This window comes from Callithrix jacchus, chromosome 8 (assembly GCF_049354715.1).
Source record: "Callithrix jacchus isolate 240 chromosome 8, calJac240_pri, whole genome shotgun sequence".
Classification (NCBI taxonomy): Eukaryota; Metazoa; Chordata; class Mammalia; order Primates; family Cebidae; genus Callithrix; species Callithrix jacchus.
Genome location: NC_133509.1, coordinates 16,061,663 through 16,074,719, shown reverse-complemented (window position 1 = coordinate 16,074,719; position 13,057 = coordinate 16,061,663). Strand labels below are relative to the sequence as shown.

Here is a 13,057-nt window from a genome sequence, read left to right as displayed (position 1 = left end):
GAGACCGCGCTTCCTGCCCCTTCCCAGTGCGCATGCTCGCTCCGCCTTGGTCGCTGGGAACTTCTCGACGCCCGGCTACTGCGTGGGCGGTGAAGCCTCTGGGCGGGCGGGGGCTCCGCCCATCCTGCGAGCTGTGGATACAGCCGTGGCCAAAACGCGGTCCATGCGAGGAAGGAACTGTAATGAGAAAGGCAGAAAACCTGGCAGTTACCACAGCGTGAAAGGTCTGTAGTGGGGAAAGCAATAAGTACCGCTGCAGACAGTAGAAAACCACCCCCTGAAAGCAGATGGGGAGCTTGGCTAAGTGGAGGACAGCTTGGAGCGCTCCAAGAACTGAGCATAGTTCCGGCGAGTTGCATTGCTGGGGCTAGGAGGGCAGTTGTTGGAGGCCAGGGGGGAGAGGTATGCAAGGGCATGAAAAGCACATCGAGGGATTTGGGTGTTTTTGCTTTTCGAAAGATCACATTCGATCTCTTTGACATTCTTAAAATGATAGGGTGGGGTGAGGGGGAGTACGACTATGAAGGGATAACATGAGGGTGTTTGGGGGGGGTTGATGGATAGCGGCGGCCACAAGAATCTATACATGTGTTAAAATTCACAGAAGGCCAGGCACGTGGCTCATGCCTGCAATCCCAGTACTTTGGGAGGCTCAGGCGGGCGGATCACTTGAGGTCAGGAGATGGAGACCAGCCTGGCCAACGTGGTGAAACTTCGTCACTACTAAAACTACAAAATTAGCTGGGCATGGTGGCGCACACCTGTAGTCCCAACTACTTGGGAGGCCGAGGTTGGAGGATGGCTTGAACCCGGGAGGCAGAGGTTGCAGTGAGCCAAGATCATACCCCTGCATTCCAGCCTGAGCAACAGAGGGAGACTCCACCTCAAAAAAAAAAAAAAAAAAAAAAAATCGCAGAACTGCACATCCCAAAGAATCTGTTTTTCTGTGTGGTTATTTTAAAAAATTCACATACACTCATCTCTGCCTCAGGAAGCAAGGGGCTTGGATTTTAGTCTGAGGCAGCGGAGAGTACTGCCAGGTTTTGAGCTGGGAACGGTTGTAATTAGATTTGTATTCCAGAAAGCTTACTCTTCCTATAGCATCAAAAATGGGCTGGAGGGAAAGAAGACTAAAGGTCGGGAGCCAAGTGAGGAGGCTGTTTCCCTAATCCAAGGATGGAATGACAGGGGCCAGGACTCATGGTGGCAGAGGACACGAAACACAGGGACAGATCTGAGAGATCTTTAAAGCTGGCATCAACAAGATTAGAGAATTGATTAAATGTGGGAAAGGAGGAAGAAGGAGGCAATGCTGAAACTTCTGGCTTGAGCATCTAGATGTACAGCGGAGCCATTGATTGGAACAGAGGGTATCTGTGGGAGTGGAAGAAGTTGAGTTTCATTTTCAACATTGCTATATTGAGATGAATTTGGGACTTGGGAGTGTCTTGTCCAGCGAGCAGATGGATGTAAGACCCTGAAGAGAGCTGAGATGGAGATGGAGCATTGAGAGGCATCAGCATCTAGAAGTAGGGATGTCTGCGACTGCCCAAGGAGAGTCTTTAGAGGGAGAAGATCACTGGACCTAAGACAGAACCCTAGGAAACATGGGCAGACTATAGAGAGGAGGACAGACCAGTGAAGGGGACCAAAAGTAGGGAGAGGAATACCAGGAAAGCCCAGACCCATCACAGAAGAGGAGGAATTCAAGACTCTTAAGTGCTTCTGAGCAAACAGTAGAAGGACTCGGATGTAGCAGCAAGATTCTTGGCAGAAGCAGTTTCAGTGGAGTGGCTTGGGCAGAAGTCAGAACACAGTGAGTTGAGGAAAGAATAATTGGTGGTGAAATGGTAATAGCTATTACAGACAACTTTTTCAAGTCTTTAATGTGCTCCACCAGTGCTTAATCCAGATGCAGCATCCTGGAATCAAACAGTTGCAACTACAGTATGTGTTGCTTCACGATGGGGACACATTCTGAGACATGAGTCATTATGGGAACGTCATAGAGTGTACGCACGCAAACTTAGGTGGTATGGCCTACCTCACACCTAGGCTCTATGGGATAACCTATTGCTCCCAAGCTACAGATTTGTACAGCATGTTACTGTACTGAATACTGTATACAATTGTAATACAATATTTGTTTCTAAACATATCTAAACAAAGAAAGGGTATAGTGAACAAACAGTATTAGAATCTTATGGAACAGGCCCTGACTGGGGCTGCTGCCTTTCTTTCAGAGATGCCCTGCCCAGAGAGGAGGAATCTAGAGAGGCAATGTGGCTAAGGCAGCTTTGCGGAGCTGTGGTGGGCTCTGCCCAGCTCAAACCTCCCTAACATTATCAGCATGAGAGCACCAGCAGCTTGGTCAGAGAAGGACTTCGGCCACCTGGGGGCAGCAGAGCCTCACCAGTGGCTGAGATGGCACTTGTTACTTCAGAGCATCTCTCCAACCGTGAGTCAGAAACTGGATTTTGATTTTGTTGCAATAGATCATGTTTCGCTATTGTGTGTTTTGCTTTACTCTCGTGCATTTGGAATGCACCAAATAGCATGCAATCATGTTTAAATGATTTGATAGTAATAGCCTTTGTTCTCCAAAGTTTTCTTCACTGCTGGCTACCTAAAAGAACGTTAAACATCCAGTCTTTCTCTGACTGTTAAAGCTAGTCCACATGCAGTTACATGACAGACAGTCCTAGGCTGAAATCAGTTCATGAAATGAAACCTGGGAGCACACAGAAGAAGGCTGATCCTTGGTAATGCCCACTTTCCGCACATTCTACCCCACCTGATGTAGGCAATATACATTTTTAGATAAACTTTTATTCATTGTATTTTTTTTACTTTTGTGTTTGGGGATACATGTGCAGGTTTGTTTTATAGGTAAACTTGTGTCATGGGTGTTCGTCGTACACATTATTTCATCACCCAGGTACTAAGCCTAACATGTGGGCTCTGAATCGCCTCCATAGGATGTTTTGGATTTAATAAACGGATGGCAGAGGAATCCTGGAGCGTAGATGGCGATTGCTGGGAAGGGGTTATAAGTGTGTAAGCCTCACAGGATTTTTAGCTCTGTCCAGGAAGATCCTCTCTTTCCTATTGACTCTACCAAAGTCATGTGCATCCCCGTCAGAGTCTGAGAGTGTAGCTGGGGACTTACAGAGAATTGTGACAATGATTTATTGTCCTGTGGATTCATCCACCTAGGTGAATCCTGGAGTTCTAAAGGAATACTCAATACAAATTTAATTTGTATTCACTTAACTTTTATAAAATTAATTATGTCCTCACTACGTAGAAAGATTCTTAAGGACGGAGACCATGTCTTTTTGTGTTCATACACCAGGAACTTTTCACAGTGCCTGGCAGAGTTTAGACTCTATATTTATGTGCTGAATAATATGTGAAACTTCTGATGATTATCACCAAATCAAATAGAAGATGACTTTGGGTAAGGAGAACCTTAATCTCTGAATCTCATTTTGCTTATGCCTAAAATAATAACCCTTTGTATTTGAATTATACTTAAGTCTAAACCTTATATATAGATTAAATATATTTCCTTTCACACACACTGGGAGGGTAGGAAATATGTTTCCTTTCACATTAATCATCCTGATGAGCTGAGACTACAAGACCCAGGTCTTTTGTCTCAGTACAGCACATTCTCACTATACCTCTCTGGATTGCAAGGGATAATTAGACTAGTCAGTCCCTTGGAGATGTTCTTCTAGCTTCAAAAATGGTTCTCAGGCCACACTGAGAATTAGTGCAGAAACTTTTTTAACTTAACCAATAATCAAGATTGTGTGGTACTGGCAGAGAAATAGACACATACATCAATGGAACAGAACAGATTTAAAATCCAGAAATAGACCACACAAATATGTCCAGGTGATTTTTTACAAAATGCAAAGGCAATTAAATGAAGGAAGGATTGCCTTTTCAACAAATGGTGCTGGAGCAATTGGACATGCACAGGTAAAAACATGAGCATCAACCTAAATCTCACACTTCATACAAAAATTAACTCAAAATTGACTCACGGGTGTAAATCTATAAAACTTTAAGAAAAAAATAGGAGAAAATTATTATCAGCCAAGTCCAGGTCTGTTCTGCCCATGCACAGTAAGTCAGTCACAGTAACCTGGATTTGCAAAAGAGAAAAGATTTATTTACAAGGCTGCTGGGTGAGGAGGTGGGAGACAGCTCTCAAATCTGCCTCCCCAAAGATTAGGCTCAGCGATATTTATGGGCTAGGGAAGTGGGGTGGTCTAAGGTGTGGGGAAAGGTGATTGACAATGGGGAAAAATAAACTGGCAGGTTCTGCACAAGTGTCATTTCATAGAACATATGCACAGAAAATGCCAGTGTTAGCATGATCCGAGGGTGGAGTTTTGGCCCTCTAACATCAGAACGCCGCCTCTACAGCAATTGCACAAGCCCAGTTGAAGGGGAAGTGGTCTCAACCAGTTCAAACTGGACAGAAGCTGGCCCAAGTTCCTGAAAAACAACCCAAGTGACCATTACCATGGCGACCCATGAGTTATCGGTAAAGGAGCCAGTGAAGGGTAAATCTCAGTGTTCAGCAGCAAGGGCTTCAGCTACTGAGGCCTTCAGCTGCATGGAAACAGGAAGGGGAAAAAAATAACAAGAGGCAAACTACCAAAAAAAGCAAGCAGAGCAGGCAGACCTGACCAAATTAAGGCCTGGGTTTTAAAATCTTCAGCATCTACAATTAGGCGAAATGTTTTTGGATTTGGCAACAAAAGCATGATTAATAAAAGAAAAACAACTGATAAGTTGGACTGCATCAAAATTTAAAAGGTTTGCTCTGAGAAAGGCCCTGTTAGGCTGAAAGACAAATTACAATTTTTTTTTAATCTGCAAATCACAAATCTCACAAAGGACTAGTGTCTAGAATAAAGAGAATCAGAAGTCAACAGTGAGAAATATCAGTTTGAAAATGGGCAAAAGACACAGACATTCACTGAAGAGAATATACAGATGCAAATAATGCACCTGAAAAGGTGTTCAGCATCATTAGCCACCAAGGAGATGTGAATTAAAACTACATGAGGTATCGCTACACACATACCAGGATGACTAAAATAAAAAGAGTGACATCAAATGCTGTTGAGGATACAGAGAAACTGAATCACTTATGAATTGCTGGTGGATTTTTCCAGCAGCCAACTCTGCAAGGCAGTTTGGCATTTTCTTATAAAACTATGCAAAAACCATACAGCTCAACAAGTGCACTCTTGGGCACTTCTTCAAGAAAATGAAAACTTATGCCCACATAAAAACCTATGCATGAGTAATCACAGCAGCCTTATTCATCATAACTATCCTGGAAACAACTCAGCTGTCCTTCAGTGGGCAAATGATTATACACACTGTGGTGGACCCACACCGTGGACGACTTACTGTTCAGCAGTGGAAGAAATGAACTTCTGACACATGCAACGATACATGCAACAACTTAGAAGAACCTTCAGTGAATGATGCTGGGTGAAAAAAGTCAGTCTCCAACGATAACATATTATATGATTCTGTTTATATAACATTCTTAAAATGACAATCACAGAAATACAGTAAGGTTAGTTGTTGCAAGAGTAGGGGATGGGAGAGAGGAGTGGGAGGTAAGCAGGTGTGGTTAAAAATGGGCTACACAGGTATCCTTTGGTGATGGAAATGTTCTTATCTTTATTGTAGCAATGTCTGTATCCTAGTGGAGAGCCAGGCATGGTGGCTCATGCCTGTAATCCTAGCACTTTGGGAAGCTGAGGCGGATGGATCCCTTGAGCCCAGGAGTTCAAGACCAGCCTTGGCAACGTGATGAAAACCCATCTCCATGAAAAAATACAAAAATTTGCCGCGTATGGCCGCCCGTTCCTGTAGTCCCAGTTACTTGGGAGTCTGAGGTGGGAGAAAGGCTTGAACCTAGGAATGCCGTAATCACACCACTGCACTCCAGCCTGAGTGACAAAGCAAGACCCTGTCTCAGAAAAAAAAAAAAAAAAAAAAAAATCCTAATCCTGGTGCTGAAATTGTACACATCTTGTTTTATAAGATGCTACTATTGGAGAACACTGGGTAAAGGGTATGTGGAATCACTGTATTATTTTCTACATAAATGCATATGAATCTACAATTATCTCAAAATAAAAGTTTAATTTAAAAAAAGAAAAACCAGCCCTATCGCCAACCAATTGAATCAGAATTTTTCGGGTGGAGTCTGGACATTGGGACTTTTTAAAAAAAGAATTAGAGAATACAAAAGATTTTAGATAAGTAACTCTAATACACAACTAGAGCTGAGAAGCCCTGGACTGTAGTGGGGGACAAATGCAGCAGATGGCGCTAGTAAGCAGTTTGAACCAAGATGAAAAACTTGCCACTCTCTCTCTCTTTCTTTTTTCCCCTCTTCTTTTAGCAGAATCTTGCTCTGTTGCCCACACTGCTCTGCAGTGGCACAATCTTGGCTTACTGCAACCTCCACCTTCCAGATTCAAATGATTCTCCTGCCTCAGCCTCCTGAGTAGCTGGAATTACAGGCATGTACCACCACTCCCAGCTAATTTTTGTATTTTTAGTAGAGATGGGGTTTTGCCGTCTTGGCCAGGCTGGTCTTGAACTCCTGGTATCGAGTGACCCACCGGCCTTGGCCTCCCAAAGTACTGGGATTACAGGCATGAGCCACCACACCTAGCCCGCCACTTTCATTTATTTTAATGTCAGTGAACCATATTAAGGATAAATGCTTAATTTTCAATGTTGAAATTGGCAGATACTGCTAGTGGTCTCCGAGGTGGTCAGTGCAGCCTAGAGACGATTCAGTAGTTGATCACACAAAGGTAGACTCGATTTTTAGGTCTTTTTTCCCTTTATTCCTACTCTGAGTAGTTAATTGAAGAAGAGTAGAAGTCAGCATCTCATTGATGCTTATTTTTTTAACTGAGGTGAACGTCACATACATAAAATTAGCCATTTTAAAGAGAACAGTTTGGCGGCATTTAGTACATTCACGGTGTTGTATAATTACTACTTCTAACTAGTTTCAAAACATTTTTTTGGCAGGGTACAGTGGCTCACACCTGTAATCCCAGCACTTTGAGAGGCCAAGGCAGGAGGACCACTTGAGCCCAGGAGTCCAAGACCAGCCTGGGCAACACAGTGAGACTCCATTTCTACAAACAAACAAATATTTTATCTCCCCAAAAGAAAACTTCATGCCTGATAAGCAGTTATTTCTTATTTCCCTCTCATTGTAACCCATGGAAAACAACAGTCTGCTTTGTCTCTTTGGATTTACCTATTGTGAATATTTTATATCAATGGAATGTTATAATACGTAGCCTTTTGTGACTGGCTTCTTTTACTTAGCATACTGTTTTTGAAGTTCATTCATACTGTAGCATGCATCAGCATTTAATTTCTTTTTATGGTAAAATAACATTCCATTATATGTATATATCACAATTTGTTTATCCTTTTATCTGTTGGTGGACATTTAGGTTCTTTCCAACCTTTTGGCTGTTGTGAATAGTGCTGCTGTGACCTTGAACATCAGTGTGTTTGTTTGAGTACCTGTTTTCAATTATTGGGACTGTTATTTGAAATTACTAGATCAAACTGAAATTCTTTATATTACTTTTTGAGGAACTGCCAAACTTTTCCACAACAGCTGGACATTTTGCATTCCCACCAGCAATATACAAGGAGTTGGTTTTTTTCACATCCGTACCAAGACTCCTTATTTTCTGGTTCATTTGTTTTACTTACAGCCACCGTAGTGGGTATGAAGTTTCATTGTGATTTTGATTTGCATTTTCCAAATGACTAATGATATTACACATTTTATTCAGGTGCATTTTGGCCACTTGTATGCCCTTTTTGGGGAAATGCCTGTTCAAGTTTTTTCCCCATTTTTTAATTGTGGTGTTTTTCTTTTTGTTACTGAGTTGTAAGAATTCTTTATATATTCTGGACAGCAGACTCTTGTCAAATATATGACTTGCAGGTATTTTTCTCCCATTCTCTAGGTTGTCTTATCACTTTCTAGATATGACTTGCAGGTATTTTTCTCCTTTTCTCTAGGTTGTCTTATCAGTTTCTAGATAACCTCTTTTATACACAAAAGTTTTTAAATTTGATGAAGTCCAATATGCCTATATTTTTCCTCTGGTTGCTCATGCTTCTGATATCATATTTATGAAACCATTACCAGATCTGAAGTCATGAAGATTTACCTCTATATTTTCTTCTAAAGATTTTATAATTTTAGCTTTTATGTTTAGATTGTCAGTCCATTCTAAATTGATTTTTAAAATATGGTGTGAGGTAGGGATCCAACTTAATTCTTTTGCATATGGACAGCCAGTTGTCCTAGCACTACTATTTGGAGATACTATTCTTTCCCTATTGAACAGTCTTGGCACTCTTGCCAAAAATCAACTGGACATAGATGTGTGGGCTTATTTCTCAACTCTTAATTGCATTCCAGTGGTCTATCTGTCTGTTCTTATGGCAGTATCACAGTTTTGATTACTGTAGCTTTGTAGTAAGTTTTGAAATCTAAAAGTGTGAGTCCTTCAACTTCGTTTTTCTTTTCAAGATTGTTTCAGCTCTTCAGGGCTCTCTGTGTGTTATGATCCATGAACACAAATGTCTTTTCATTTATTTAGGTCTTTTAAAATTTCTTTTAGCTGTGTTTTATAGTTTTCAGTGTACAAGTCTTTCACCTTTTTGGTAAAATTTATTCTTAGGTATTTTATTTTTTGATGCTATTGTAAATATAATTGTTCTCAATTTTCTTTTCAAATTGTTCATTGTTTATGTATAGAAATATGACTAAATTTTGTGTTTTGATCTTGTACCGTGCAACTTTTTCAAATTTGTTTCTATTAGTTCTGACCCACTTCACTCCCCCAGGCCATTTGGAACCTTCCAGAAATAACATTTATCTTAGCGCCATTCACAGACAGCTTCTGCTTCCTGTTTTAAAAATATCTTAAAATTTACTTGGATGGTGTCTAGAGAGAGACAGATGTAGGCTTGGGAAAACCCAAGAGAGTAAGAAATAACTTGGGGAAGAAGGAAAAGCATTCTTTATTCTTTTTATCCTCCATATTTAAAATAGAGCAGTATGAATAGGCCCAAACATATAACTTTAGTTCTTTAGGCAATATATTAGCGTTGACAAGTGACTTCAACATTACCTACCTGAACCCTTTTCCTAAAAATATAGTGGGATAGATTAGTGTTTTTCTTTTTTTTCCTATGTCTATACCTAGGATGGTGTGGAGAGCCTGGTTTCTCACCAGTGACAGTCACTACTGCTTTTTGTCTCTTATGTGGACAATGCAAGTACATGATATTCAGAGTCAGGACCTAACAACAGCTCTCTGATTCTTGAAAAAAAAAGTGTTTTTAAAGAAATTCTGGTTGGGTATGGGCATGGTGGCTCATGCTTGCAATCTCAGCACTTTGGGAAGCTGAAGCAGGCAGATCACCTGAGGTCAGGAGTTTGAGAGCAGCCTGGCTGACATAGTGAAACCCCATCTCTACTAAAAATACAAAAATTAGCCAGGCATGGTGGCAAGAATCCGTAATCATAGCTACTTGGGAGGCTAAGACAGGAGAATCACTTGAAACTGGGAGGCAGAGGTTGCAGTGAAACAAGATTGCACCACTGCACTCCAGCCTAGGTAAGAGTCAGACTCTGCCTCAAAAAAAAAAAAAAAAAAAAAAAAAGAAAAGAAAAAAGAAATTCTGCCTTAAAAATAAAAAGTAATATAAATGCATCCTAAAAACTTCCAATGAGATACTTCCAGTCCCACTCCCAAGCATTAACCACTCTTAACAGTTTGCTGGGAATATAGTACTTCCTGAATTATTTATGAGCACACATATACACGTGTATTCAGATTCTTTTAATTTTTAATTTATTTTAATACTGTACATGTGACTTGTTTTCTTCTCCCCAGTTTATTCCTAACTTACTTCCATGTTTATACAAATCACCTCCTTTTTCTGACTGCATAGTATTCCACAGTCTGGCTCTACAATGAAGTTTTTAACTTTATTGTTAAATATCTAGGTCGTCAACTTTTAACTATTACAAATATTATAAAGACTCAGCAATAAGCTTTCCTTATTCATATATTTTTGCAAATCTGTGCAAATATTCAGTGCACTGGATTCTCAGAAATGACTTTACTCAATCAGAGTATATGTGTATTTAAAATTTTATATATGGGTCAAATTTATATATGGGCCATCCATAAAGCTTGTACCAGTTTACCTTCCCACAAATACAGACCTGAGTACTCTCTTCCCCACATCCATGTAGTAAGACTTAACTGACTCTCCGTTTTGGTAAAGTTGATCTATTTTCAGTCATTCATGAGCTACAGTTGCCTTTGTTTTGACTGACCTTGCAGTTTAAATCTTACTGGTGCCGTGAATGGCCAAGCCTTAAGTGGCTGATTAATGAAGCCTCTGTACTTTTTGTTCTTTTACCATTATGATATGGATAAATACAGTAGAGTACCGTCAATGGATTTCCTTAGAATTCTTTAAATAACATTTTCTTCTGTTCTAGCTTACTTTAAGAACACAGTATATAATACATGTAACCTACTAATTATGTGTTCATTGACTGTTTATGTTATCAGTAAGGCTATCAGTAAAGTTTTCGGGGAGTCCAAAGTTGCACGTGGATTTTCGACTGAGCAAGGGGTGGGCGCACCTAACCCCTGAATCATTTGAGGATCAACTGTATTTAAAACTCAGAGTTGCGTTTTTACAGATTTGGAATTTTGTTATCAACCACTCTGAAATCTAGCCTCACTGAGCTTTCCCTGAGTCCCAGTGCTTCTCTAAAATGTTTTGCCAGACCATTTCCACACCAGCCTTCCTCTCACTCCTCCACTCTTGCTGTACCCACTTTCTGCAACCCTGGAACTCCTGCTCCAGTCAGAACTTAACATCTTACCTTCTTGACAGACTGCTACCCCTATAAACCTTTGGACTGATATTTATTTCTTCTTCCTTTTAATATTTTGATTTCTTTTAACCATTGAACTTTTCAAAGGAATGCAATGTTTATATAGAACTGGCCAGAATTTCAGTTACAGTTATTTTGAAAAATTCCATTAACGTTAATTAATGGAAGGATGTTTTCCAACTAGACATCAAATAGAAGGCAAAATGGATTGCATTAATAAAAGTGAAATGCTACTAGTTATTTTGACCTGGGTAGAAGTTATACAGGTGTTCCTTTTATGACCAATCATTGAGCTCTTCCTTTCTGTCTCATATACTTCTCTGCAAATTATATTTCACAATAAGATCATATTTTTAAAATGTCAGTATGCACTGTCAAGTTGCTCTTCAAAATGTTTGTACACATCTACATTCAGACCCCCAGTGAGCCAAGCACTTCTTCCACGTGGCGCCCTTACCTGGTTGTGCAGTAGACTTCTGCCCGCACAAAGCTCATTTACTTTCAGTCATTTAATGAGGACATTTTGCAGATGTGTAGTGTCAAGATCTTCATCTATGCTATCAGTAAATGTGAAATTATGAAACATGCCATAACCATCTGCAGAAACTTTGTCCTTCCAATCTTCTATCTTGTTTTGCCATTTTGGCATTCCATCTTATCTGTCATTTGAAAATAATTCATTTCCTCCTTGCATGAAATTAGTGAGATAGCTCCAAATATTGAGAATAACATAAAAGTGAGCAACTCTGACACCTTTAAAAAGATGTTTACATCTTTAAAAAGCTGGGATCAAATTAGTTTCTTATGTTGCAGAAATAGCAAGAGTTGGTGTTTTCGAAGAATGTTTATTCTTTGTAGAATTCAAACCTCATTATACAACAATTCTTGTTTGTGATTAGCTTCCATATGATCACATAATAGAATAACCTCAAATTTAACACATACTCCTTTATGTAATTCACAGTTTTATCTATGCCACTAAGACACAATTGGTTCAGCTGGGGATTTTTTGTTTTGTTTTTTTGACAGCAAGACTTTCTCAATGATGGAACAACATGTTGGTTTACATCTGGCCCGGCTCTTTTCTCTGGATTAACTACTCCAGAATGCTTACCTGTCTGATGCACAGGTAATACATCTGTGCATTTATTATCTGTGCATCAAAAATACTTCTACCCTTAATCTCCAAATCACATAGACAATGTAATCTATCATCATTTTATACAGTTCTGAGTTAGTTGTGTTTGCAGTAATGAAGTTGGAAAAAAAAGAATTCTACTTCCATATCACCATCATGCTCAAATAACACATACACTAAAAGAATTGCTTTGTTAGCATTACCTGTACATCAGGTTCATTAAAAAATAGTATGCTGGCTTTATTTGTACCATAAATTGGTCTTCCACATAATTAGCTAGTTTTAAAATACATTGATCTATAGTGTAATTGGAAAATAGTCTTCACAGTGTCTTTGTGCAAGATTTTCCCATCATTTCCAAGTAAACATTTTTGATGAAGTTTTTGGTAATGTCTCCACAATTTAATTTTTGTCCTAGTCATGCAAAGTGCTACTTGATAAGAAGCCTGAAAAGTACTCCTCACTCTTCATATATGAAATATTGAACATTATTTTCTGTTAGCTTTTCAATTCAATATTCCTTCTTTCAATTATTTTGGTTGAAAATATATGTCTTAATGATTTGCGTGTACATGTTGCCTACATCTTGATGGTGGAATTGCTTACATTAGCCAGTATATCTCTGCAAATAACACATTCAAATTTTAGTACTTCTCAATTAATTAGAGCAATACAACAGAACTCAGTACATAAAGGATCATACTTCTGAGTCAATCTAGTAGAAACTCTTGGTTGTCATGTCTTCAAAATTACTTTCATAATAATTATTTTTTACTACTGGTGCTACAGTTAGAAAAGACATGTATTTTCTAGATTTTTAAAATTCCATTGAAAGTTATTCTAGTAAATTAGGGCTAAAAATAAATGACACACATTTTACTTTCCTAAATTGACTA

At 39.4% G+C, this 13,057-nt stretch overlaps 1 protein-coding gene across 1 annotated transcript in view; it reads left to right on the top strand.

The window, feature by feature from the left end:
- Positions 1–25: 25 nt before the first annotated feature.
- The window catches only part of ANP32A (acidic nuclear phosphoprotein 32 family member A), a 118,910-nt gene continuing 105,878 nt past the window's right edge, over positions 26–13,057 (top strand). Inside the window, exons 1-2 of the mRNA XM_054239403.2 lie at positions 26–224; positions 2,244–2,458. Coding sequence (XP_054095378.1) covers positions 2,351–2,458 — 108 coding nt within the window. The 5' untranslated portion in view covers positions 26–224; positions 2,244–2,350. The remainder of the gene's footprint in view (positions 225–2,243; positions 2,459–13,057) is intronic.